Below are 26,674 nucleotides of genomic sequence, written 5' to 3'. Positions count from 1 at the left end.
GGATGGAGCCAAATTCAGGGCCTGAGTTATTGTTCTAAGTGCTTCGCCCTGCTGATGTTTCTCTTTTAGCGTTGAGCCTTAGACGATGTGATACTCACTTCAATCCCAGGAGCTCCGGTCAGGCCTCGTGCTCCTTTCTTCCCCGCTGAGCCCTGGATAAACACAAAGCATGAAGAGTAAAACAATCACGTGCGTTTACACAAACACACAAGGTACATATCTCAGTCGCCCTCTCGAGGAGCAGAGACGTTAAAGCCCTCGTTACACACAAGCCTGAAGAAGAGTCCAGACACTCAAGAAAATATACACAGGTTAAAGTGAAAAATGAGGCATAACACTAACATTTGGGTTTTTAATAATAGTATACTATACCACCTCATGAAAATCCCAAAATACATTGGCTCAACTCAGTTTATGCTTTGAATCCCTGAAACAATAAGTTGGCTCTACAGTTCTGCAGATATCCTTCATGGAACCCTTCACTGGAGCAGTTAGTTTGAAACAGGACGACAGAAGATCCGTTCGTTTCCAGTGTTTCTTGGCAGAAAGTTGAGTTTCTGATATTTCTCCACTGCTCAGTCTATATGTTGCATGTGAAGGTTTTTGTTCAAACGGACTTTAAGCTCACGCCAGGATGAATTAATTAACAGCAATACTCCCATAGCGTCCGTAACACTTCTATAGTGTTCTGGTTATATAATCCCACTTGCATATACAAGCTGTTTCACATGTGGAAAAGGGTCCGTGGTATCTGGAAACCTATGGACATTTAAAAGGAGAGAAGGCTACGTGCAACTTGATGAAGGAGGCTCAGCGTTGTTTCACGGGGGAAATGGAAGTTATGCAATCAGAAAGCCTCCGACGAGGCTGAAGACTCAACACAACACGGCTGCTATGAAAGCAAAAGCTGTCAGTTCGGGAAAAGTTTGTTTTGCCCAAAAATACGTCTGCTTTGATGCCAGCAGCTCAGATTGTTCAGGATTCCAAGACAAAGAAGAACAAAAGCAAAGACTCTTTAACAAACACCGATGGGATAAACGTAGACGAGTGGAATCGTGGCCACGAAAACATCAAAACATGTTTTTCTGAAGTTGCTTTCTAAACTTCTTGCTCTATCCTTCACAGCCTGTTTTTCTTTTAAGAAGTTTTTCTAGTTCTCTTCATCGTTACACAACGAATCGGACACAAAGTTTCTTCTACTCAGCTCATGAGTGACAGGATTAACCCTTTACCCTTTAATTGGCCCATTAAGGGGATTTTCAGGGACTTACCTCAGGTCCGATCTCTCCCTTTGGACCCAGTTCTCCAGGAACGCCTGGTGATCCCTTAAAGCAAGAGAAAAATACAAACACACACACAAAGTCACAAACAACACAATAACACCAAGAAGCTACCTGGATACACACCTTTCAGCAGGATGTGCCAGTTTAGCCAGTTTAGCCTTTTCCACCTTTTCCAATGTTTTTACATAAATATTTAAAGCAAAAACTACTTGTACAGTGGTATGACAGTAAAAGTACTTCACAGCTGATACTTATACTTTGTACTGTAGTGACTGTACTACACACAACAGATATTCTTTGGCTTACCGGTGGGCCTGGTGGTCCAACTGCCCCACGAGATCCAAACGTACCAGTATGGCCCTGAAACACAATTTTGTATATATAATCAGGGCTCGACATCATATTTGCAAGATAAAAAAAACATGTGTGCAAATTGTAAAATGTATTCAGGAGCACACAGTCCCAATAACACATATTGTGAAATTCAGCATCAACAAAAGTTGAGAAATGTTTTCCCTACGTTGTCAAAAATCTGTTTATATCAAGTGAACCTCTGGCCGAACCTGGAGCGAGCCAGAGGACGCTCTTACACAATCTGCTGGACCCGTCACATCCAGTGGCTGAATGCAAGGAGCAGACAGGTTTGGATCGACTTCATATAACGGAGGTGTTCACACCCGTCAATCATTTCAGTGGAAATCAGCGAACGAGATGGTGAAACATTATTTGGCTTCAGCAGCAGGCGGCCGAGGTCAGAGTCAGAGATTGGACGGATACGCAGGTTCAGTCTGTTCCAGTGACAATAATCATTAGCTAATCAATGGAGGAAAAACCTTCAGCTGCAACTTTTCACTTTATCCTGTAGTTAAAATAACAAACGTTGCCAGAGAAAGGCTTGAAAGCCTTTTCTTTTTCGAATGCCACCAAAAAAATTGCATTGGTAGTCGACTCTTGAATCGCAGTTTGTCGGCATTTTTTTTTTTGCTGAGTCTGTAAATTAGCCACCAACCTCTGCTTGCTAGCGTAGTTAGCATGCTTCGTAGCAAAGTGACAGCTGATGTTGAACTCCACATCAGCCGTCGCAGATTAAATTTAGCCGCTGTCAGTTTGTGTGTCTGTGCATGAAGCTGTCAGCGCACGTCAAAGATAGTTTATGGGGAAAGAACAACAAAGGTTTTCTCAATCCCCAAAAATACAGATCTCCCAACTTTCTGTCACATCATATCCACAAATTATAAACTTTATACTTTTGAACAATGATCTTCAGTATTCTGATCAAGAAGCTTAAATAAAATAGTTATATAAGATTATTTATCTTATTTGACATCCGATAGGACTCATATCTACAATCTATAAAAGGACTCCAACTATGATCAGGGCTAAACGTCATCAGACATGACGTGACAAAACCAGCAGATTTCAGCAGCCTCATTCTGGGAATGTTTCTACTCCTCTCCACCGTGTGTGGTCCGTCCTTATCTGAACAGAGCTGTGTTTCAGTCGAGCACCAGAAGAGTGCGAACAACAATCAAACAGAAGAGCGCCTCGACTCGTGACTGAGTGGTATGTCATTGTGTTGATTTAATGGCTTTTGTCTACCTGATACCCTTCATCGCCCGGCTCTCCGCGCTCTCCTCGTTCTCCTGGGGGCCCCTGTGAAGACACAAATGCACACATATGAACACACTCACTGTAAGCGCATGCCGTAATGTACACCCACAAAGTCTGGATTGAGCCCGGGCGGCTACTTAGGAGTTAGAGTCACGTCTCGGGCGAACACACACGAAACGTACAGACGTGACCTACGAGTCTGGATATTTCCTGGGATAAAGTGAAAAGACGTAATTTCACCTTGAACTTTACTTCTCAGCCCGATCGTGGTCGGCGGCTGCGGCGAGACAGAGGCGCTCATTGTGTTGCTGCTGCTGTGTGCGATGCCAACTTGATAATCCAATACTACTCATATGGACGGTCGCTATCTAGACGTGTGTGGACATGCAGCAGATGTGATTCCTTCATGCTGTGTTGGCCTGTGTCAGTGTCCAGTGCTGGGAAACGAGTCAACGTGGAGAGAAGTCATGGTGTTGTTGTATAAGTGGGAGCTCTGCAAAGCTGCTGAGTCTCTTTGATATGAACTGAGCCTCTTGTGATATTAGTCAAGGAATCAATTTGTTTTCTCAGAGGCTCTCAATTGGGCAGAATCCAGGGGGTAACGTGAGGTGAATAAAAGGCCTCAGTGGTACCGAAATATTTTGTATGAATTCAAAGTCGACTTGTTTTCAGACGTGTGTACGTGAGATGTGGGTGAGATCGCACAATGTCTAGAGTCAGTGGCTCCGGACATTTTTGGGAACTTTCCCTGCCAGGCCTCTTGGAAAGTGTCTTGAAAACATCAAAGTGAGCCCATGTTAGAATACAGCAGGAAAATGTCCTGGGCGTGTTGATGACGCTTCTATCATGTGAAGGTTGTAAAGAGGAGCCGGACCCCTGCTTAGTGCTTCATTTTCAAGAGCTCATACCTGAAAACAGCTCATTTGAGACACAAAACATTTCTGTTATGATGACACATCTATTTTTATCTTAAGGGGAAGTTTAGAAACACAAACCTTCCTCAGCTTAAGTTTTACCACAACAAAAATGTTTCCATAAATGTTTAGCCTAAAATGACCAGAAAGCATAAAAGCCGAACAGGTTGATAATAAGGGTCGATAGTGATTATATATATAGTGAGTATATAGTGATAGTGAAAAGACTGAACCTGGCTAATTGGTCATGGATTAACTTTTACTCCAAGTGTCAATCCGGTATTTACAGCTCGGACTTGAACAGAGCTGAACGTGTTAGGCAGCAGAAAGGAGAGTTTAAAGGAAAGCAAGACCTACTGGTTCACCTAAGGGCCCGGGCGGTCCTGGAATCTTATTGTCCTCGCCTGGGTAACCCTGGAATGCAGCAAACAAACACACAATCACACGTGCACACACGCAGACAAGAGCTTTGAAACCAAGTGGCGCATATACACGCACTTTGCATTTACACACCAAATCAAAGTACTTGAATAATTCATCTTTAAACAGTTGCTCAGGTGTCGTTTTACCTTTTCCCCTTTAGGCCCCGGTGGTCCAATGGGCCCGGTCTTGCCAAGGTGACCCTACAAAGAGAAAGCTTGTTACTGAACCTTGAGAAGCCGTCATACTTGTACCGGCTACAGCATGTTTCCTCAGAGGAGCTCCTCTGTGACGGCTGACAGCATATTAATCAGAGCGGCTGATATTTAAACACAATTCCAGAAAGCGAGAGCATTCCGAGATGCTCTCGCTTTCTGTCACTTCAGGATCTCGGTTCTGGCAACGACTCAGAAATCACTCAGCCACCAGAGTCAGGTTTGAAGAAGCCTTTGCACAGCGCATACACACAAACTGGCAAAAATGAACTTGAGGTGCCCTGTGTAAGTTACGCAACCTAAACCCAGTGTCTGCTGGCACCGACCAGAGAGTGGAGCTGCCTGGAAAAATTTGTCTGTAGACTCGAGCCTGTGTATAATTCCATCTCCTGTATTTGTATGCTAGTTTTTAAAAGAGGTTTCCCCTGCCTGTTATTTTGTTGTCTTTGAATAATTAACAGTGACATGTAATGGGAAATTGAGGAATGGCAGGGATGCAGTTCAATGCCCTCTGCCAGACTCAGACTCAGGATGTCTGCGGGACATGTCGTGCTTATGGCACAAAGTTACCAGGGGAGGAGGAGAGTGGAATTACCACAGCTATGAGGAGATGAGATCTGTAATGATTCAGAGTCTTTATTCCTCAAGGTAGAATCAGGATTTTATGGATAATGGAAGAACAGCTAATTTCCCCTGAAGCCTTGTTCTTGACTTTGACTTTCTACAACAGCCCCCCCAGTGATTGAAGCAGAGCAGGATGAGTCTAAACTCTCCTGGATTAAGACGTCTTCTGATCATAAACAGGCGAATATGTATTTTATTGGTACAGTATTTATGCATGTGTACAGATGTTATAAAACAAACAGATAAAACTCACTGTGTATCCTGTCAGTCCCGGTTGTCCCTCTATTCCCATGACACCCAGCTGACCCTGGAAGTGAAGCAGAAAGTGAAGATAAAGTAAAGACTGTGGATCGGTGAGGATTTGTTTTCACAACCTATCACAACATGGTCGTACTGGTTCTGCTGAGACTCTGGAAAGAAGAAAAACAATAAAGGCCTTTCCTGTCTTTTCTTGTTCTGTGTCTCAGGCCTGGAGCAAAGACGAGCATGCGATACTTTGCTGTCAAACTCTTCTCATAAAGACACGTGTAAATGTGATGTATTTATCATTAAGACAACCACTTCTCTTTGTATTAAAGTTTGAGACTGGGTGGGAGGAAGAAGGGGAACTAACTGGTGTTCCTCGGGTTCCTCTGGCACCTTTCAGCCCCGGCTCGCCCGGCTGGCCGATGTCTCCCCGTTCGCCGAGCTCACCAACAAGACCCGGAGGACCTTTCTCTCCCTGCAGAGACACGTTAGAAATTTGACCTGAGTGATAAGTCAGGAGGCTGAAACACGGTGACACAGTGGTTCTTGGACCAGTGATTCCAGTGCTTCCCGCTGTTTCCCTGTAGAGAAACATACTGTGTTGAAAAGAGGAGTGGAATAAGGTCTTTACCTTCTTCCCATGTCGTCCTCTGTTCCCAGGTGACCCCAGTTTTCCTTCAGGCCCCTGAAACAGGAGATTAAATAAATATTTACCACACATCAGAAATCTATCTTGAATCCAATGGCATTGATTGAACTGCATCTGTAAAGACGTCCAATCAGTTCCCCAGCTTTGTGAGCATACATTGGTATTACCTGCTCGATCCTGCAGATTTCAAAAATACAGAATCTCATTTTAAGCTTATAGTTAACAATTTACTTTAAAAGTTTAACCACGTTTGTCAGCTTGTACTTTTATAAACTGAGAACTGCTGCTTTCTCTCCCACAGAGCTTTACATACAGCTTTGTATGTATGTGTGCCCAGAAGCTTCCCCCCTTCCTGCCTCTCAACACCCACAACTAGATCTGGATCTGCGTCTCAAAACAAACAATCTCTTAGATCAGACTGTTACGGACACTTATCACAAGCTGCAAAAAAAAAAATCACTATCTAAAACAGTAACTTTTACTGTGGTTGAAGTCTTTGTTGAAGAGAAGGCTGACCCCTACTGGGAAACAAGGGCATCAACTGGTTAAGAGTTTGTATTTCCGTAATCTGCTCTGTCAGTTGCAGGTAATTAAGGTTCACAAGTAATGATAATTAATCAGCTCTGGTTTCAATTTAAACTGTGCATAAGTGTTGTCAATGACAATATCACAATAAGCAGTAATTTCTCTTCGCCCTCAACAACAAAAACGTGAATCAAACGTACCCGAAAGCCTTGTTTTCCAGGCCCTCCAGGTGGTCCCGGGGGCCCAGGGTCTCCTTCTATCCCTTTGTCACCTGGCTCTCCGAGTGGCCCTCGCTCACCAGGCTCCCCCTGGGGACAGACAGAAAGTGAGACAGAGTGAGAGACAGTTCAGCTGAGATACAGAGCTAACAGAGACAGGTCCATAATTCAGACAACCTGGGGGCATGTGGACGCTTTATTTTGATTTCCTTTATTATATTAGATTCTACATCCTATTTATTGTGATAATATGCAGTGTATGCTCCTTTCGCTTTTTTAATACTGAACTATTCTCTATGCCCTATAAAAGAGGGTCTACTGAAAAGTTAGTGTTATTCTTTTCATATGGAGAACTCCCATTAAAACAAACACGTGGATCCTTTCATGCTCGATTTAATGAGACAGACGGGAAGTCAAAATAAACAAGAGCTTGTTACGTTTACCTTGTGTCCATCTTTCCCTTGTGGCCCGTCTTCACCAGGGGGACCAGGGGGACCCTGCAAACACATTCATGTGAGTAAAAAAACAACAACATATCCTTCATCAAGGTCGGCTTAAGGAGAATTGTAAAAGTGGTATTTTCTGTGAGTTTGTGTTTTTACTGGAACCTTTCGCCAACACGAAAATAGCTCTGCATCCTTATAGATCATAGAGGTATAAATCATTCAGATTACTGTTTGTGTCCATTAATCCAAATCATCATTGTGGTTATTAAAAGTATATTAGAAACCGTTGATGCATAAAGTTCACAATTTACCTAATTTTCCAGCTCATCAGTTTATGTCAGAATGAGAGCTCGTGTAATTTAACACCAAGCTGAGCTGTGTTTAACTAGTCAGGTATGTTGTGTTACACCTGCAACCTCAGGCCAGCAAGGAAAACACTCTCCTTTTGTGTGTGTATAAAACACACTGCATTGCTTGTGTGATTCTCTGGACAGGACGGGACGACTGTTCATATAGTTGAACAGACAAAAACAATTCCTCCGCTCTGCTCTCTGCAGACCGGGGTGTTACACGTCCTCGTCAGAGTGAGAGCGAGTTCATATACAATCGGGTCGGATTCACCCAAACACAAGAAAGGAAGGGATTAGTGGTTTGTTTGCATGCACTCACTCGTATCCCCTCCTGCCCCTGCTCCCCTTCAGCTCCTGGAGGCCCAGCATCACCCTGAAGGGACACAACACACAAACAAACATGGAGGTCAAACACGCCTGCGCAATTTAATTGTTAGAAATAACAATTAGCTGCTCGTTCCCTCAAGGTTACAGGTGTGTCAAGTGCAAATTGATCTTTTCACACGATAGATGTTTTCTAAGATTCAGGTGTGCGGGGGGGAAAGTTGAGCTGACCTTTGAACCCAGCTCTCCGATGGCACCTGGTTCCCCCTCTGCACCTGGCCCACCCTACAAAGATGTAACAGAGGAAAAAAGAAACATATATAAAAGATGTAATACGTAAACACAAAACCCATTTAATAAAGAATCAATAAAGAGTTATGAATATTCAAATAAATATACCCCAGGGCCTGGCTCTCCATCGGGTCCAGCTTCTCCAGCAGGTCCTTTGGGTCCCTGCGAGATAATCACATGATGCCTTTAGGACTCAAGTTTATTTATACAGTAATATCATTATGGAATTTAGTGTGTACAGTAAACCAGGAAATAAAACGCCAGAACAGACATAATACACAACTCTGGAACATGATGGTAAAACAAACACATTTACGTTTTAAATCACTGACTGGAGTAAAACTGAAATCCATCCAACAGCAAGACGAGACCCGTAACATAAACAACACCCCGAGCGTTACTGAAACTTCTTACCCCAATAAATATTTGTATCTGATTGTCTGACATTCTTGAAGTCCCCGAGGGGTCGGCGGATTTCCAGCAAAATCAAGAACGTGGAGACTAATCCAAGAAGGGAGGCGCGAGGGTGACGACTTTAAATAAAATGCCAGTGACAAATCAAACACTGTTCTGTTCGGGAAATAATTCTGAACACGATTCGTTTGAAAGAAAAGTCTGTGGAAGATGATCTCACAGTCATTACAGATTCCAGTCGGGTTTCAACAGAGAGTGTGGGTTTGATTCCTGAAACAACCGCATCAACGCACCAGTGATGAGACAAGAACACTTACTGGTTCACCGTGTGGTCCCCTCTCCCCGCTGCTGCCTGGAACTCCTGCTTTACCCTGGAAATCAAACACAAACACGCGTGAGAAAACCTGGCTTTGGCCGAGGTCATCCTCTCGTCATCATCATCATCATCATCATTATCATTATCATCACAGACGAAACCACGAACATGACGAGGGACATTTCAGTGTTGCCTTCAAGCACAACACGTAAAACTCTTTGAAGAAACACAAACGGATTCTCCTCCCTGCCATGTCACATCTCTTTGTTGTAGATCAAAGCTTGATTGAGCTGCCAAGTTCAAACAAGACACACAACTTTGAGAAATATTTTAATCCGACACTGACGGAGGACACATTATGTTGTGTGTAAGAGATACCTGGTACCTGGTACCGTCCTCAATATGTCCTGATACGAGATCCCATTTAGATGAAGTCTGGGACACATGTGGACACATTCTTCACGCCTTGTGAGCCCAAATGCATTCTGGGCCATTTAATGAAGCTGAATCCTTCTTCCTCTGTGTCCATGTGTTGATATCTTTGTCATAATATCAACACTGACCACCACATAGTTAGTGATATTCTTTCCCAAATGAATAAATCTTTCTTCACCTGTGCACAGTTCATTCATTACTTCACCCCCTCCTGACTTTACTCACTCAAACACACATCTGTGAAATCTGGTTAAAAACACTAGTTGTTCTTCTCTAACACAATGAGAAAAACAGGTTGTTGTTGCATGTAGAGCAGGGAAGTGAGAGCCGATCACATGGGGTCACAGGAGACACATTCAGGTTGCAGTTGAATACCAGGTGTGAACAGACTAACTGAGCCCTGTCCACTTGTGATTGGTGTCTCTCAGGACCTCTGTCCTCTGCTGACGTGTTCAGTTCCGTCCTGGGAGAAGGATCCTTCACGTGTGGCTCTCGTTCCCCTGTTAATAGGTTTTTGTTTGGTAGTTTTACTTTAGATCTATGAGACTAATTGTGATTTATGAATATGGGACATAAAAATAAAATGTATCTGATAGATGTATTGATTGATTGATTGTAAACATGCCTTCAGCAGTGAGCTGAACGAGCTCTGACGTCACACATACCGACGTGATTCTGACACAACCACCAAACGATGTGTAACAGTGGAAAAAGAAAAAGTAAACTTAGACTCAGCAGCCAAACATCACTACCTTCATGTCACAGCAGTGAGGTTGATCATATTTAATTATTGTTTTAGTGTTGCAAGTATAAAGGCTGATTTAATTAAAGAAAACTAAAAATATTTCTCTTTTCTTCAGCCTCTAACTAGATCTCACACTTCTTTTTTTTTTTAAATAAAATATATTACTTTTCCTTTTAAGTATCATGTTCTCATGATATTTAAAATCTTTATGTGAATTACATTTTTAAATGATTTTATTCCTATTGACATGATTTTATTTGTATCTATATTGTATGTAATCACCTTGAGCTTCATTTCATGTATGAAACTACTGTACAAATAAAGTGTGTTATTATTATTGTTATAACTAGTGAAGTACGAAGTGTGTGCACGAGTGTCCTGTACGTGTGTGGGTGTAACCAACGGCTGCACAGGACAGTGAAAGCACAGGCCTGCACGTGTGTGTCTGTGTGTGTCTGTGTGTGTGTTTGTGTGTCTGTTCAGTGTAATTACAAACAATCCTGAAATATCCCATGTTCGGCCAACACATGATTAGAGAAAGAGACATTTTATCAGAGGGAAAATCCCACGAGCCAAACAAATGCTTCAACGTGCGCCTGATGGAGGTTTTCTTCAAACTCGTGGTCATCGTAGATTAATCAAAACAAACTGCACAATAAAAAACAAACCGTGGATATTAAAACAGTTTGGATCATCTCTCGACTATAAAACAGCCCATCTGCCTCTCAGTCTGCTTTCGATCGGCTGTTTGCATGTTTCTAGCATCTGTCGAGGTTATTATATCCTTTAACAGGCCGTCAAAAGCTCAAACTGCCATTTTTTCTTGATGGTTTAATGGTGGATACATGGATTCAGTGCTGATTCTGGGGCACTTGTGTTAACAGGAGATAATTTCTCCTCAGGGGCTGCACAAGTCTGATGGAAATAGAAGAGCTGGCAGATAGGATCGATTTTTAATAGCTGGTTACGTATATGGATGCTGGAGACGAGATGTAATATAAAGCTATAATAAAACAGAAATTAGGTAAAGGGGGAAATGGTTTCACCTTTACGTCATGTGTCCACCAGGGAGCACTGACTAGTGTATTTTTAGAACACACAACATCCTGCTCTGTTGTAACAGACGTGTCAGACTCAAAAATGCAGTATATAGCTCTGATTTAAAGGTATTTTTAAAAAGCACATCTTAGCACACATTCAGCTGGATATAAGTTATAATGGCAATTTAAAGATCGAGCTGGAATCACATGGGGAGCTTTTTTCCACCAAGACCCAACATGGCTCACCACAAACCCCCAAGAAAATCACAAAACTTGTCTAGGAGCTAAGAGTCAAATATAAATTACAAACTAAATATAAAGAATTCAGAAGTACAGAAACTGTAAATATTTGTGTTCATCTTAACAAAGTGATTCTGATACACTGGATGAAAACCTCACAGCCGCACAAATCTGATGCGTCGGGTTGTGTTGTGATGAGCACCAGCGTTGTGCATCACTGCGTCTTGTCTACACAACGACTTCCTCCCGAGTGTCTCCGAGTCATAATTATATATATTACAGGTGCAGGAGGATGTGGAGGTGTTTTACGAGCCTGTGTTGTCGGCTGTGGTCGCAGTGATGTGTCTCGTTAAAGAGATTCTGCTGATTAGAGACTTTACTCACAGGTTTTCCGGCTGGGCCTCTCTCTCCTGGACCGCCGGCCTTTCCCTTTGAAAAGAGAAAATCAATATATTAACACCCAATTCAACCAGCACCTCGACTCCATCACATGAATCCTCTGATGATATGTATTCTGGGTTTTACGATGAGAATCTCCCTCTGATTAAAACATATTGAATGTGTTGTTAAAGTGGCTGGAAGCCTTTGAATGAGTGTCTACGAATGTTTTCGATCAAAATGGGGATTTTTAGGAGAAACATTTGCTATTAATTGCTTTGCTCTTTGCAGTTATGTGTCATGTTTATAATCAAATTGTTGTGAATGCTAAAAAAGCTGTTTTATTTGCTGTGTCGCCTCAAAGTAAGAAGTTCGAATCCTAGTTCGGCAGAAATCCCCTCCTCTTGCCCAATCCGCTGTTTGCCTCCATGTCTGTGCTCAGTTTCAATGTCTTCATTGCTTTACTAATTCAAAACAAGTCCTCTGGGTTAAGATTGAAGCTGAAGTTTCACTCGGCTACATCAGTTTTTCATCTTGTTCATCCTCAGCAGATTCAGGTTTCCTCACAACAAGCTGCCAGTCGCACACAGTATTTACATTTAGGGGAAACCTGATAGAGACAAGACGACACGGGCTCCTCTCTGCAAATAAAAACTGATTAAAGGGCCAAGCTGTTTTTTCTACAGAGGCAGGAGGGATTTCCTGGAAGCTGTGGTCATGTTTGAAAATAAATGCGGTCGTGTCTTTTCCACTGAGTTTCAAGGAGGATGCGCTAGTTACCCTTGGTTTTTTATTACAATGATTATTCTTTGTTTTGGATAAATGAGGGTGAGCATTAGTTTGCCTTCTCATTTACTCCACAGCCCGAAGCCTTCGTCCAGATATGAGAGAGAGAAGTAAAACGGCACTTTGGCCAAAATTATTTTGTATATATTTACACCAAAAAATAGCTCAGGCTCAAAACTAACATTTGTTCTTTTCCTCATTGACAGAATAGTGAGCGTGAAATGTGCAGATGTGTGATGGTAGAGACAGAGTTTTACACAATCAAGTTGAAATGCATTAAATGGACGACAACTTACAATGAATCCTGGTTCTCCTTTCTGTCCAATGTCCCCCCGTTCGCCCTGTAGAGAGGAAATGAAGAGGCATTAGATTCATTTCAGGTTTAAGAGCGAGTCATTTGTCAGATAGTTATGACGGATTATTCAATAAACACAGTGTTTCTGCGATGAGTATATAAGGTTCATTTCTTTACCCTAGTATGTTCCCTCTATATTCAAATACTTAATTTACATCGGGATCCTCTTTATGGAGGCCGCCATCTTTTTTTTACAGTAGCTCAGACTGGACAAACTAAACCTTTTGAGTTTTGCTGACAACTGAAGGCGACCACAGGTTCTCATGTTTGGAAGGGGGGGGGTCATGTGAGTTGCATTCAACTGCAATATGCAACCTCACCACTAGATGTCACTCATTTCTACACACTGAACCTTTAAAATACAGAAAGACCTTTTGTGCAAAAGTAAAACATCAGATATCACATGGTGTAGTTTCCAGGGGCGGCGTGTTTACCTTGGTGCCCTCTGCGCCTGGCTCTCCCAGTGGACCATCAGGACCCAGGGGCCCCTGAGCAACAACAACACAAGAGACACCTTTCAACATCACTCAACAAACACTGAGCAGTACAGGCATACAGGAAGCATCAAAGAGGGCATGTTGTATTTACACTTCACTTTGGAATAACATCAACATCATGGTACTAACTCTATTCTTCTTCTGCATGGGGGTTCAACACTGATGACAGCGCTCATGGTAGCAGCACGTCACAGGTGAGGTGACAGATAAAGATCTGTAAACACAACCCGAAGCTCTTCTCTTCTTCATCCTGTCTGCTCGTCAAGGACCTTTTACTTTCAGTGGTTTGCATCTTGTCTCTATCTCTACCTTTGACCTGAGCAGCCCCTGGTCTGTCTGGGCCTCTGGCTTCAGACTCCCATTACTCCCAGGTCACTCATCAGGTCGCTCCCATGCTGACAGAACCCAGCGTTATCTTTCTGACCATTCGTCCTCGTCTGCATCTTGTTGACCAAGGTTAATGTTGCGTGTCTCTTTAAAATGATTTAATTCTACTTAATTAAAGAAGTTCAAATGAAACAGCTTCTGGACATAATTACAATTACAGGGATAGACAAGTACTGCCTGGTTAGTTTGCCAAAACGATTTCAACAAAAAGTTCTGTGTCCAAACAGAATAACCATTACAAGAAGTTATATAACTTCTTGTAATGGACTTTACACGGTTTCAAGTTTCCTCCGCTCTCACAGCAGCAGGTGGAGCATGCGAATGGAAAGTGATGTTTTCAACCCGACCATTCAGAGTTTATGTGGTTTTATCTTTAAAGCAGCGTAGAGAAAGTAATTGTACATTCAAATAATAAATATATAAATGTAAATTAGGTTAAAATCTGTATGAGAGGTAAGACAATGAGAAAAAGTGTTCTGGTAATAATCATCTGATCAATAAGACTCAGCCAGACACGATCACTGCGAGCATGTTACACTCCAAACAAAGCTGTGGCGTGTTAATTGCCGCCACATGTTTTCCTTGGAAAAATGTTCATCTATTAGAAAACACGTGAATGGAGAATAAAACTCAGTGACGTGTGAGGACCGGTGATGAAGTGTGAGAAGCAGAGCGGCTCTGAATCGGCTTGTTAGTGTTGCATTAACTTAAACTTAAGAGCTTTGGCAAAAAGCACAGCCTGGTTGTCTGGAGCGAAGCAACGAGCAAAACCATCAGATCAGGAGTAATTACCAGAAAATAAAAAGTATTAAAAAGAACGGTAGAGGAGAAACTGCACACAGCCTTTAACTGTCATGGATAAAACATGCAACAGTGGTCTTAACAGTCGATGACAAGCCACAAGACAATGGTTCATCTTAATGTTAATGCACTAAAAGACTGGGTGGACTGGGTGTCTGATCCCAGAAAGTACAGCAAAGAATACTGGGAATTATGACACTACAGTGGGAGCTGCTCCAATAAATATAAAAATGATCATTTAATTAATTTGCATATGCACACGATTATTAGGATTTGATGAGCCGACATGTTGGTCCATGTGTTTTATGGCCTCACATCAGTTGAGCTCCTCTAGAATAGACTTTGATTCTCATGATTTGATCCTACTTTTATATGTTTAACAAACTTTGGTGTCTCAGAGTTTTAACATGTGAAGAAGAAGAAGTTCTCTATTTAATATATTTAATAAAAGTATCTATTCTTCGTTCTGTTGTGGAGCACTATGGTTCTCTGCAGAGATTTGAGTGTCAAGGAGCTTTTTTAACAACTAAAATCTATAAATCTATGTCCACCTCCTCACCTGTGGGTGTCGTTCTCCCTGTGGCCACACGGTGTCCCACCAGTATCACAGCACCTCGTCCATTTGACTCACAATGTCTTTCAACATTTGGCTTGTGAAACAGTTGTAAATGCATCAATAAAGAAGCTCGGGCCAAGTGGGAGGAGAAGCGCGTGTGTTTTAATGACTTTGACTTTTTCTTTTGTTTTGGGAACGGAGCTGAGATGCTAAACAGACGACCACAGGCCTGACGGGAGTCGTTTTCATGGTCAGCGTTGAGTTGAAACGTTCATATTCATAACATGTGATGGACCCATGCAGCTAATGTTCCCAGAGGTAAAGACAGCTCTTACCCTCCTGCCCTTCGGCCCAGCGATGCCCTGAGTTCCCCTCAGCCCCTGAGGACCCTGCGAGAAAGAAAGAAGAGTGGGAAATAATGAGCATTTGAAGTGTGGTAAGGTTTTTATATCTCGTCTGTGACCAACTCTTAATACAGAGCGTATGTCGACCAAAACTTCTCTATCCATCTTTGAACCGGCATCAACACCAGTCAAATGAATCTCATACAGAGGCTTCACCAGGACAACTGAATCAGGACCAGCTGGAGACGAACTGTTTACACCCGTCTAGACCAGATTCGGGGAAAAGTGATAACCACCTTCTTGAATTTCATGTTTACAAAAAAATCTTGTTTTCTGTTTGAGTGTCAGAGTAAATCTTCTAAACATTTACAGCCTCCGACCAGGACACTGTGAAATAATCCATTTACTACTAATGTGTGTGACTCAATCCCAGAACCTCAGAAGAAAGGAGTGGATGGAAACTGCTGACCTGTCAATACAAAGAATCTCTATGTGTGATGACACGGTGACGGGGACGTGCTACTTACAGCTGCCCCTTGCAAGCCGAAGTCTCCTGGACTTCCTGGTATTCCTGGATAGCCCTTTTGGTCCAAAACGAAAAAGAAAGAGACAGTAAAGAAAAGATGCACAAGAAACCAACTCACTATTTACACTGGGGAAATAAATATTGTAACAACAACGTTTTCTGGTTTAAGAGCATAATAAATTAACTCAAGGATGGATGAAGCGTTAAATGAACATTCAAGGTCCAGTGTGTTTCATCTAAACTGAGCCAATTGTGGTTTTCTTTACCCTGGAATGAATCCTTTATATTTAAATACTTAATATTTACATCTGGAGTGGCTCCTCTCTACGGAGGCCGCCATGTTTTTTTACAGTAGCCCAGACTGGACAAACTAAACTTTTTGAGTTTTTATGACAACTAAAGGCTGCCACTGGTTCTCTGTCATGTTTGGAAGGGGGGAGTGAGTTGAAGAATACTCAGCTGCAACATGCCACTTCACCACTAGATGTCACTAAATTCTACACACTGAACCTTTAACGTTGAATGTCTGTAAACGTATTTAAGACCTAAACTTATTTAAAGTTGTCACATTTTAGACTTTGTTAGACTTTCTAAGACCCAGCAGAAACCCCTGTTCTACTGTATAACCTTTTCAGACTATTTTACATTCGAGTTTGGGGATTTTTACAATGAGTAGAGATTAGCAACTGTGCAGCAGCAGCGTGAGACTTTGCAGGAAAAGGGAGTGAATAAGGACTGTTCTGTAGAACTGTGTTTCATATTAAGCTCCAAGAGCCTCTGGAAAACAGCTGGAAGTACAGAAATCATCACAGCTCCCCCCACCGCCTCCTCTCGTCCTGTAATAATCTATTAGAGAATAAAACCACGATAACAAAGAAAACCTGTGACGGCCAACGTGTCTGAGATTTGCCAGAAACATTAATCCCGGCGAATCGTCTTCAAACGGAAACAGACAGTTGTGGGATGATCGTTGTGATGAGGAATGAAGCAAAGTCTTTATATTGAACTGTCCCTCCTCCAAACTGTGCTTCACACAACTCACCAGAGCTCCTCACATGAGTCACTAAACTCTCTCTCAAACACACACAGCAACGCGTCAATCATCAGCCATTAGAATCAGTCATTGTCTCCTCCAGCCAGCCAGTTGGCCCATTAGCCAGTCTGCCAACCAGCGAGGTCAGGACCAGGGCCGGGAGCCAGACAGGGACTTAATCCAGGGCCCCGGGACCGAGAGGGAGAGAGGCCAGCCTCAATATATGGGCTCAATGTTATGACATTGCTCAACAGACAGAAACAGGGATTTCAGGCCTTTTTTTTTTTTTTATCACATCCCCATCTTTTAAGCTAGGGTTGGTAATAATGCCTCAGTGGGTCTCTCCGGCTTCACGACTCCGGTCTTGTGCAGTGAGTACCCGAGCAGGGTGAGTGCAGGCAGACAGGTAAGCTGGCCAATCATTTCATTTGAGCCGATTCAATGTTGTGTTGATTACAGAGAGCAGCTTTTTTCTATATTTCGTTCCTATCGGAAAAATCTAGATAAAAAGTTTCCAACTCTTCATTTAGGGTCAACTCATGTTCTAGATCTGGTGAAACGAGATTATTCCTATCATCAAAGTAACAATGGAAAAACTACTTTTACAAAGATTTGTCTCTACATGACTGGGAAGTCTGGAACCCTTTAGGTGCTTAAGTGGCTCTGCTTTCATTCCCACGAAACGAAGCAGCATCAGCCAAAGAAATTACAGCCGAACGTACTCAGTGTTTTGGTTTTAAATTCATCATCCTCAGACATTCGTTTACTGAACCATGTATCCAAAGCTCCTCGTAAGCGCTCAAAGCTTTACCGACTTCCTGGAAAAAGCCTTCCTCTCTATATACAGGCCGGGTGTAGGGTGGAGCGACTCTCAGACGAGAGGCAGAACTCTGCAGAGCATCCCTGAGCGACTGAGCTTTCTTACCCGCGGCCCCGTCTCTCCGAGTGGACCCGTCGGCCCAGCTGGTCCTCGGTCGCCCTGGGGAAAAACAGCACAACAGAAAAAGAGCGAGCGGATCATTAAACTATGACCTGAAACCTTAACGCAGCTTCACGTAGACTTTTCCTAATAAAGAGAAACTGGAGAGTGGCTCCTTGAGCGCAGAAGGTAAAGAGTGGCAGCTGGTTTAAAGCCAGCAGGTACTTGGAAGAGCCAGTCTGTGGCTCTGTGCGCGCCCTGTTAAAAGCAGAGGTGAGCTGTAAACCTGCCTCTCTAACCCCAGGAACTCTCAGAGATGCTCTAATCCTCCATGAATTGTGTAACTTTCATGACTGTACAAGTAGCTCTCCACGTCTTGCTGCCCTCCTCGTAGACGCGAATAGTTTTCAGGCGCTGTATTGGAAACTCGTGTAAATTAGGGGGTGGTTTCAAAAGATTAAATATATATATAATGTGAAAGGAATTTGTGAGCTGACAGGGTATGGCTGGTGCTGACAGACTGAATCAGGAGGAGGCGGAGAACAAGCGTCCCATTACAGGAACATGTTCTGACACACAGGGGGCTTCTGGATGGGAGGGGGAAGAGTTGGAGATAGAGGCAGGGAACGGGGATCTTTGGAGGTCTGTCAATAACTTTATTTATATTGCACCATTCAAACTAAAAGGAGCTTTAAATCCTTCATGATTCAGAAGAAAATCAGGTTTGAAACATACACAAAGGAGAGTGTGTGCTTGGTACCATTTTAAAAATAGCCCCAGCACAGTAAACGTACTTTGTAAAAAATATAATAAACACAGATTTAAATTGTCAGCTGTTTGCTAGATGTCATACTGAAATAATACGTTTTGATTTATCTTTTAAACTGTGTCAGCAAGTCTGAACTTCCCCTGTTCCCCCTAATTCTGTGTAGTGGCTAAAAGTCACAGATAAAGGATTTGAGAGGAAAACACTAGGATTATTTAGAAAAACTGAGATGTGGGGGATCGTATGGGGCTAGGCCGTGAAACTATAACTATAAGAGAGATAAAGATATACACTACATTGTTAAAATATAGTAACAAAAGATTCAAAATGATAACACATGACGACTTGACAATTATAAGAAAAATCTAGGCCTGAAAAATAATAATACATTAATAATACAACAGTAAAACGGGATCGTAGGACCAACAATATGTATTTACTTTGTGGGTTTACATGTAATATAGCAAGTAACATATGTTTCATCATAACATTTGTTGTATTTAGCATTTCAAACCTAATGTCTCATCTTCATCTGATAACCTGAAAACCTGTGTGTGTTCACTTTACAGCACAAGATGTCACCAGTGAGTAGAACTGCTCCAGTGGATCTTGAGTTCTAATCACACAGGTCGCGCCCACTGGCACAAATCAATATTGCACTTGGCAGCTTTGGGTTCACATGAGGCCCCAGAGAACTGCCCACGTATTATCTGAGAAAATATGAATTGAGGTTCAAGTATTTGGTGTTTGTGGCTAAAAATACTTTGGTTGACTGGTTCCCAACCAGAACCTCTACAAGGATATTAAGATTTAGAGTGAGTGGACAAATTCTCAAAGAGTTATGGCCAAGATGAGTTGAGCCCTCATGTTTGAGAAGATATTTAAACTGATGGCTGCATCCCCAGCTTATTGTTTCACTTGGTGCAGGTGATTTATAAAAACTAAAATATTGAAGAAACTAAAAAACTAAAATGATACTGTGGTTTCTGACTTTCCCCCCAGTTTAGCTTGTTTATTTTCTAAGGGCGATCTCAGTCTTATCTCGATTTAACTTAATGACACACACAAATATTCCTGCCACATTTTCATTCAACATCCAGATTGATGTTGTAACATAGTTCCCCTGAAGCAGGACGGCTGCAGAACTGCTTGCAGAACATTTTTCTGTCGAGCAGAACAAGGAGACAGGGCCAGTACCGGTGACACGGCTTGAACAACATTCGAATTGACTTGGATGTGAGAGTGTTGAGTGTTTATCTAGGCTTGTGTTCTCGGCTCTCAGGGGCCTCGGGCCGCGGCTGCTTAGCACGGCCCTAATTACAGGGGTCCGCCGCCGACAAGCAAGCGGCTGATGCTGACTGACGGCCTAATGACAGAGAAACACACTCGTTACCTTTTCACCAGGAACTCCCATCGCACCAGCTATTCCGATCAGGCCTGCCGGACCCTGGAGAGGAGACGAGAGGATGGGGAGAAATCGTTTTCAACACAAACACATGAGGAGAAAGTACGTCAGCGTGAGGATCTGCATTCATCTGAGGATTATTCTCAAACTGGTTGCGACACCTGGAATGCAAGAGGTCATAGATTACAACAAAGTGCTTTACATAGGAGAGAGGGAGGAGCTGAGGAGAAACATGAAAGTGGACTTCTCGATTCCAAGTTCTGAGTTCTAAGTTTATTTCAGTTTTAAAATTTGGTTTATTTGCAGTTCAATTTTAAAAGCTCTACCTAAAACAGTTTTTAGTTCATAACGAAAAAAACCTGTTTGCGTTTCAAAGGATTTACATTATTATCAATTCCAAGTAAATGGTGAGACAAAGAAAAACAGAAATGCAGATGCACGCTGTTACTGATTAGAAACCTGTTTTCATAATCCATATGGAATTGATATTCAACGAGCGCTCAACTGAAAACTACAAGAACTAAAAGAACAACTGCTTTGAAAAGCTTTTATGAGTTGAGAGAAAAAACTATATTGACTGACTAGGAGCAGTAACAGCACTGATGAGGAATCATTGTGGGAGTACTGGTTTCACAGCCACACGGTAACTGAGTACCGCCGGCGCCAAAAGAGACACACACTACTCAGACATGGAGTCATCATGGGCAGAACACAAGCTAATGTGAATATGGGAGTTATCAGGGGACGTTAACCACTTCCAGATCAGCTGTCTGGGACGGGAGCTGTGGTGTGGACGTGTGCCCACGTCTCCACTGGACTCCAGACCAGCAGCCTTATGGGGAGCTGGGTGGACATTGCACCAGAAAGGGCAGGTGGACGTCTTCACAGTGCTTTGGTTTGTTAAGCAAGTAAAAATTAAACTTGTGAAGATTCTCAGTCATCCTGGTCAAGTTATCTTTGTGTGTGTGTAACACAACGTCCTGAAGTCTGCACATACACACAACTCCTGTAAATAGAGTCCCTGCTGTTCACAGAACATCCGAACACAACTGAATATTCAGTATTATCATAACAATATATTCATATAATTGTAAAATTGCAGATAATAGTTTTAAGAAGAGATTCATTTTGTAGATTATCATGTTTCTCTCACTTTTAGGTTTAACGAGCTGTGTCGCAGTCAAATTAACAAATACATGAAAATGAAATGAGAAATATGATGTAAGATGTGACGAGCCACTTCAGGAGTTCATGTGGTGTCCAAATAATCTCTAAAATAAGATAAAACCCTAAATTCACACCTGATCCCTTCTCTTTGGTCCTAGTTCTTATCATGCAAATATTAGACAGAGGTGTCAGTTCTTTAAACGCTTAAAGAAAACACAAACAAACACAGAAAGACACTTAAAGAGAAACATTGCAGCTTTACAAAGTGAGCACAACACAATCACTAGAATAAACACAATGAGATTCTGTTCCATTTGCTTCTCCTGAGCTCAACTAAAGAGGCTGAGAGCCTCGAACCTGTTATTCATGCATCATCACCTAAAGGCCACTGTCCTGTTGGATGCGAGTGAAGCAGCGGATTAGTCGCCTGTGAGTGTGTGTGAGGGAACGCAGCCTGCAGTCCGGGGAACAGCGACTCTAAATTGACCTCAAATCTCTTAATTGGGACGCGGAGTGGGGACACTGTGGTACCCTGCATCGTTAAACTGGAGGAAATGGTTTTAAAACAGGGGTTTCATGTGACGGGGCCTTGACTTCAGGGTTTTTACAGGACCGCTGTGAAGCTGATCCGGCATCTCGGGCACAGCTTGGGTTACAGATGTTCGGCTGCGACCGTTAACTTAACAGATCGGGAAGAAATACGGCCCGAGTCGCACAGCGTCTGGAGAATTGAGGGGTTTCACCCTCGTGCATGTCTCTTCCTCATGCACATGTTTAAGTTCAAGTGAGTCACTGACATGAGAATCAAAGCGCGGCGTTCTTCACGTGAACCATATTTCAAAGAACACCTGTGGCTGCCGTCGGTGATCGACGAGCGATAGATGTTTTATTGCTCCTGGAGCGGGAGGTGACTTAAGAATGGAACACGGCAGCTCGTTCTAAATTGGCCTAAAATACATCACACTGTAAAAGCCTCCAGTAAAACGTCTCTTTAAACTGTTTATGGGAGGCAAAGGGGTGACAGTCGGCCTCAGGCCTCCCAGCATCGACCCGGCAGACTTTCTCTGGAGCGTCTAATCTATCAGGAGAGTGATGTAATGGCATTCATTAGAGCCTCCATATGTTGTGGAGTCTTTTTCTGCGGCTTCAAAGCTCCGTCTTGTCAGTAACTCCTTAATCCTTCTCATATGTGCACTGCAGCAACGCGGCCCAACGCGGCCCACGCTCTGTGGCCTCCACTATGCACAGAATGCAAATATTAACATTACGAGGCCTCCAGGGAAAGACGGACATACTTTGGATGCTCGGAGCAGTTGTGTCCGTTTGAGGATTCTACAAAAAGGGGGAGACATGTCCTGACATTTCTCTCAAGGATCCATGCCTGTATATAAAAGGCAGCGAAGCAAGCAAAACAATGAAAGACACACATTTTAATCTGTGATTCTGTTGTTAGTCCGAACATGTGTTGCAAAGACTGTTAATGTGCAAAGGGCACCATCTCTCTAGGGCACCGTTTCCTGCTCAAGCTTGATAACATGAACAGTTTGATTCTTGGACAGCGGCGTGTGTGTGCAACCCGAATGAGGTCACTTCCATAGAGGATCTCTGCTTGTGCTGCTCGGCCAATTCCCTGATTAAAACCCTGAAACTTCCTCTGCCCCCCCGAGGACTCGACTGCAGAAGCACTGCACGGTTATCACCATGTAATGTTAATGGAAATCTATCAAACGGGATTCAAGGACAATGGGAGGTAATAAAGACTTTAACTGAGGCACCACGCTAACATCTGCAGGAGGAGGGGGGGGGGGGATAATCACATCATTAGAAAGTAAAGGGCGACTTACTTGTGCTCCGATTTTTCCGACGTTTCCCAAGTCTCCTTTCTCTCCCTGAAAGCAGAACACATCAAACAGTGCGTCGGTTAGTTTCCTGTAATTAAAGAAATCTCTGTTTGCAATCCTGCCACATACTACTGGCATTACACATTGAAAGGGCCCACACACACACACACACACACACACACACACACACATACAGTAAGGGACTTTGAAAAGCTTTGTGTTGATTCTATTCGTGGTTTATGATTATGATGCTCCTGGAAGAAATCATTTTTTTCTCCTTGAATTAAAAGCATGTTCACTACGAAGCGCGTCTAGGCGGCTCCCAAACATGGAGACAGTGGCGCTCAGTGGTGAGGACCAGACCACAGACCATCATTTTGAATCATTACATCTTGAAACAAACTGATAACACCATCATGCAGCTGTGTTTGTGATGGGTACAGGTGCTAATTACAGCCAAGGAAATAGATAGAGGAAGAGATTTGGCAAATTGTGGCTTTGTTGAAGCAAAACAATCAGAGAACAATGTGACAGTTAGATAATTAAACAAACTGTAGAAGCCATGAAAGTGTCACCGTGGTAGAAAGATAAGAGGTATTCACTTCCTTTGAATTCACTGACAACAAGCGACATAAACAGGAAGTCAGTTCTGAACAATCAAGTTCAGAAAAGAAGATACAAAGAACAACAGTGTGAAACTAGTTCATCTGCAACATCGAATGGAAAAGCAGGATCTAAGTTACTCGCCTCTAATCCGTCAGGTCCAGGTTCCCCGATGTGGCCTTTCCTCCCGGGTCTCCCCTGAAAACAGACACACACACACACACACGGGAATGATCAGAACACAGTCAATCTCATAATGGGTTTATCACATCCAGCTGCTTCCAGACACAACCTCCAGGTGAACTATCACCCACACCCTCGTGCATAAGGCAAAGTGTGTACATGCATGTGTGTTTGTGTGTATACAGTGTGTTAATATGGGAGATCTTACAGTTGGGCCGGCGCTGCCAGGTGGGCCGAGTGGTCCTTCATCCCCCTGCAGGACACAGAACAGTTATATATACTTATACTCTCAGTACGTACAGCCTCACTGTCACTACCAAACAATTTATAGAATAAGAAAACTAAAAATCTATTTACTTTTATGAGCATTTTTGATTCTAGACCCATTAACGATGCAGATGATGTGGATTTTGGAACCAAGAATCAGAATCAGGTTTCATTTCCAAGCAGGTTTACACATACAAGGAATTTGCTCTGGTGTTTTGTGAAATGGAAAATATAAAAATAAGTACTATAAGCACCAGGGGAGGGATTGTGCAAGGTCCAGTTTGTCCATTATCTGCCACAGGAAGTTAAAGTCTCAAGTTAAAGTCATCCATTGCCCTAAAGTCCAGTCACAACAGCCACCTGACCTTAGTGCTTTCAACAGTGCACAGACTTGAGTGTGGGGACTGTGTATGTTCTTCCTCGTAGGATCTCACCCCCCCCCCCCCCTCCCCCCCCCCCCCCCCATCCAGCTGAGGAACTGTCTTGTGTTTAACAGAGCTTCACATGCACGACTGTAACATCATCCCCATCTGGGACTCGTCAAGTCTTTGCTCGTCTGGTGACAAAAGTCAAAAGGTCATAAGATACATTTTGAACCACAGAACCTCAGTGATCGCTCGTTTCTGGACTGTGACCTTTGTTTTACGCCACATTTTATTTGATATTTAAATATCAAATAAGTCTGAATATCTATTATGAATAATAAATCCAGGTAATTATCTAAAAGCAAACCCTGCACGTGGGAAATATTTAAATTGTTTGAATAACTGGTTAAATATCTGTGTTGTCTCTAACAGGATGTTTGCGATCCCTGAGGTAATAAAACTGATTTACTGAAGTCTCCCACAGCTTCTAAAACCAGAGACACAATATTAACTTCAGCCGTCAGATAGATGCTAATCCTTTAAAAACTTATTTGGCCGTCTCACTAATTGTTTATAGGTTTATCAATTTAAATGTTGAGGCAACTGGAGGAAATGCACTTTGTTACTAATTCTCTCAAACAGATTCATCTCTGTAGTTGTGTATTTCCACCTGAGAGGTCAATGATATGATTCCTAAGAATCCTGTGTCTTTTCTAGAGGGATGGAAACATTTCAGCTTTGTTTTCATAAGCACCCAAAGGTGAATCACCCGGTGGAACATGCCCCGAGAGATATCACAGAACTGAGCAGCCACTGTTTGAGATACAAACACTTTCGATGCTGAATGAGATGTTACACTAATGATCCAATGGAAATCTCTGGAGGAGCCATATTTTCCACCCTCCGTCTAAGTGAGGTAAGAAGATCCAGGTGCATCGTCTCACCTCTGTTCCTTTTGGCCCCGGCGGACCCTGTGGCCCTCTGGCTCCCAGCAAACCCTGAAACACAAGCGAGTGCATGCATTACTCTGGATGAACGGAGCTGATGAACGGATGGTGAGAGAGTGAGACTCTGTTTGGAAGCTGTACCTTTGGTCCAGGTGGACCGTTGGGCCCTGGCACTCCGATGTCCCCAGGAAACCCCTGGCAGAGGAGGACGAGAGACATTAGGACGGATTAGGTCATTATTTCACCTGTCATGAGTCACTGGAGTAATTTGTTGCGCTTGATCCCAGATAAAATCCACTCACTGCCACTCTGTGTGCATTACAGGAGGGGCAGGATTACACTGCATTAAAAATGTGGCCGGGAAATAAAAAGACACACTCTGTTTGTGTGTTGATGTGCAACAATGATCCCTCTGTGGAAACCACTGGAGGCAGCGTCCTGCACATAAATCTGTATCACACAGTTGAGATAGTGATGGATTGCTACTGGGGCGATAAAGCTGAACACCTGCAGGCAAACTTTCCACGAAACAATCGCTCATCTCTGCAGAGAGTGCTGCCGGGTGTGTGCGGCCTGCAGTGACCTGTGGTCGGGCTGCAGAGTGTTTGACACGTTACACACTGTGCAGCATCAACCATGACCTCACTGACACCAGGTGAGTTATTCTACATCGAGAGTTCCGACACGCCGCGTGAGGGAGATGCCAGAGCAGGAAGAGAGAGGGACGCTGGTTTGTGACGCAACACATGGACACAATCAAGCTCCAGGGACGGAGACACAACTCGATTAGTGCCTCTGTTGCCCACAATCAAATTGTGTCAGTGAAGTATGAGAAGTTTAACAAGAAGCCCTGAAGAGAATTTCCATTCGCTTCCCTTTCTTACGATTTTTTGTTGTATTGTAGTACGATACAAATACAGTTAAATTCAACTATGAACAATTTAACAGAGCTTAAACTTTAACTCTGCACTGGAATCCCTCGTTTCATTAGTACATAGTTCACATCGTATAAATACTGTACATACATACTGAAATCATTTGATGTCTTGTCACAACAGCTCAAAGATGAAACCTCAGGAGCGTTAACAGTAAAAAGGTTGCGTTCAGCCAATGTAATGACAAAAGGTCTTGTAATGCACGTGTGTGTTAGATGTCATATTTCTTTTGATCTGATGGTGGAAGAAGAAGAGGGAAGATCGTGCTCAAGCTGCAGGTTTTTATGTAACACAATGTTTTATCTGT

The 26,674-nt window shown here is 42.9% G+C and overlaps 1 protein-coding gene across 1 annotated transcript in view; it reads right to left on the bottom strand.

Moving 5' to 3' along the window:
* LOC133960791 (collagen alpha-1(XXIV) chain) overlaps positions 1 to 26,674 on the bottom strand; it is a 79,905-nt gene that overhangs the window by 10,720 nt on the left and 42,511 nt on the right. The window contains exons 20-46 of the mRNA XM_062395631.1: positions 25,574 to 25,627; positions 25,430 to 25,483; positions 24,062 to 24,106; positions 23,815 to 23,868; positions 23,071 to 23,115; positions 20,048 to 20,101; positions 17,895 to 17,948; positions 15,938 to 15,991; positions 15,402 to 15,455; positions 13,260 to 13,313; positions 12,767 to 12,811; positions 11,691 to 11,735; positions 8,848 to 8,901; positions 8,225 to 8,278; positions 8,057 to 8,110; positions 7,821 to 7,874; positions 7,149 to 7,202; positions 6,688 to 6,795; positions 5,945 to 5,998; positions 5,681 to 5,788; positions 5,321 to 5,374; positions 4,378 to 4,431; positions 4,166 to 4,222; positions 2,883 to 2,936; positions 1,590 to 1,643; positions 1,272 to 1,325; positions 99 to 152 (exon numbers count right to left, since the gene is read on the bottom strand). Of these exons, the coding sequence (XP_062251615.1) occupies positions 99 to 152; positions 1,272 to 1,325; positions 1,590 to 1,643; positions 2,883 to 2,936; positions 4,166 to 4,222; positions 4,378 to 4,431; positions 5,321 to 5,374; positions 5,681 to 5,788; positions 5,945 to 5,998; positions 6,688 to 6,795; positions 7,149 to 7,202; positions 7,821 to 7,874; positions 8,057 to 8,110; positions 8,225 to 8,278; positions 8,848 to 8,901; positions 11,691 to 11,735; positions 12,767 to 12,811; positions 13,260 to 13,313; positions 15,402 to 15,455; positions 15,938 to 15,991; positions 17,895 to 17,948; positions 20,048 to 20,101; positions 23,071 to 23,115; positions 23,815 to 23,868; positions 24,062 to 24,106; positions 25,430 to 25,483; positions 25,574 to 25,627 (1,533 nt within the window). The remainder of the gene's footprint in view (positions 1 to 98; positions 153 to 1,271; positions 1,326 to 1,589; positions 1,644 to 2,882; positions 2,937 to 4,165; positions 4,223 to 4,377; positions 4,432 to 5,320; positions 5,375 to 5,680; positions 5,789 to 5,944; positions 5,999 to 6,687; positions 6,796 to 7,148; positions 7,203 to 7,820; positions 7,875 to 8,056; positions 8,111 to 8,224; positions 8,279 to 8,847; positions 8,902 to 11,690; positions 11,736 to 12,766; positions 12,812 to 13,259; positions 13,314 to 15,401; positions 15,456 to 15,937; positions 15,992 to 17,894; positions 17,949 to 20,047; positions 20,102 to 23,070; positions 23,116 to 23,814; positions 23,869 to 24,061; positions 24,107 to 25,429; positions 25,484 to 25,573; positions 25,628 to 26,674) is intronic.

This window comes from Platichthys flesus, chromosome 9 (genome assembly GCF_949316205.1).
Source record: "Platichthys flesus chromosome 9, fPlaFle2.1, whole genome shotgun sequence".
Classification (NCBI taxonomy): Eukaryota; Metazoa; Chordata; class Actinopteri; order Pleuronectiformes; family Pleuronectidae; genus Platichthys; species Platichthys flesus.
The sequence above is the reverse complement of the archived record's forward strand: the minus strand, read 5'-3'. Positions and strand labels throughout refer to the sequence as shown.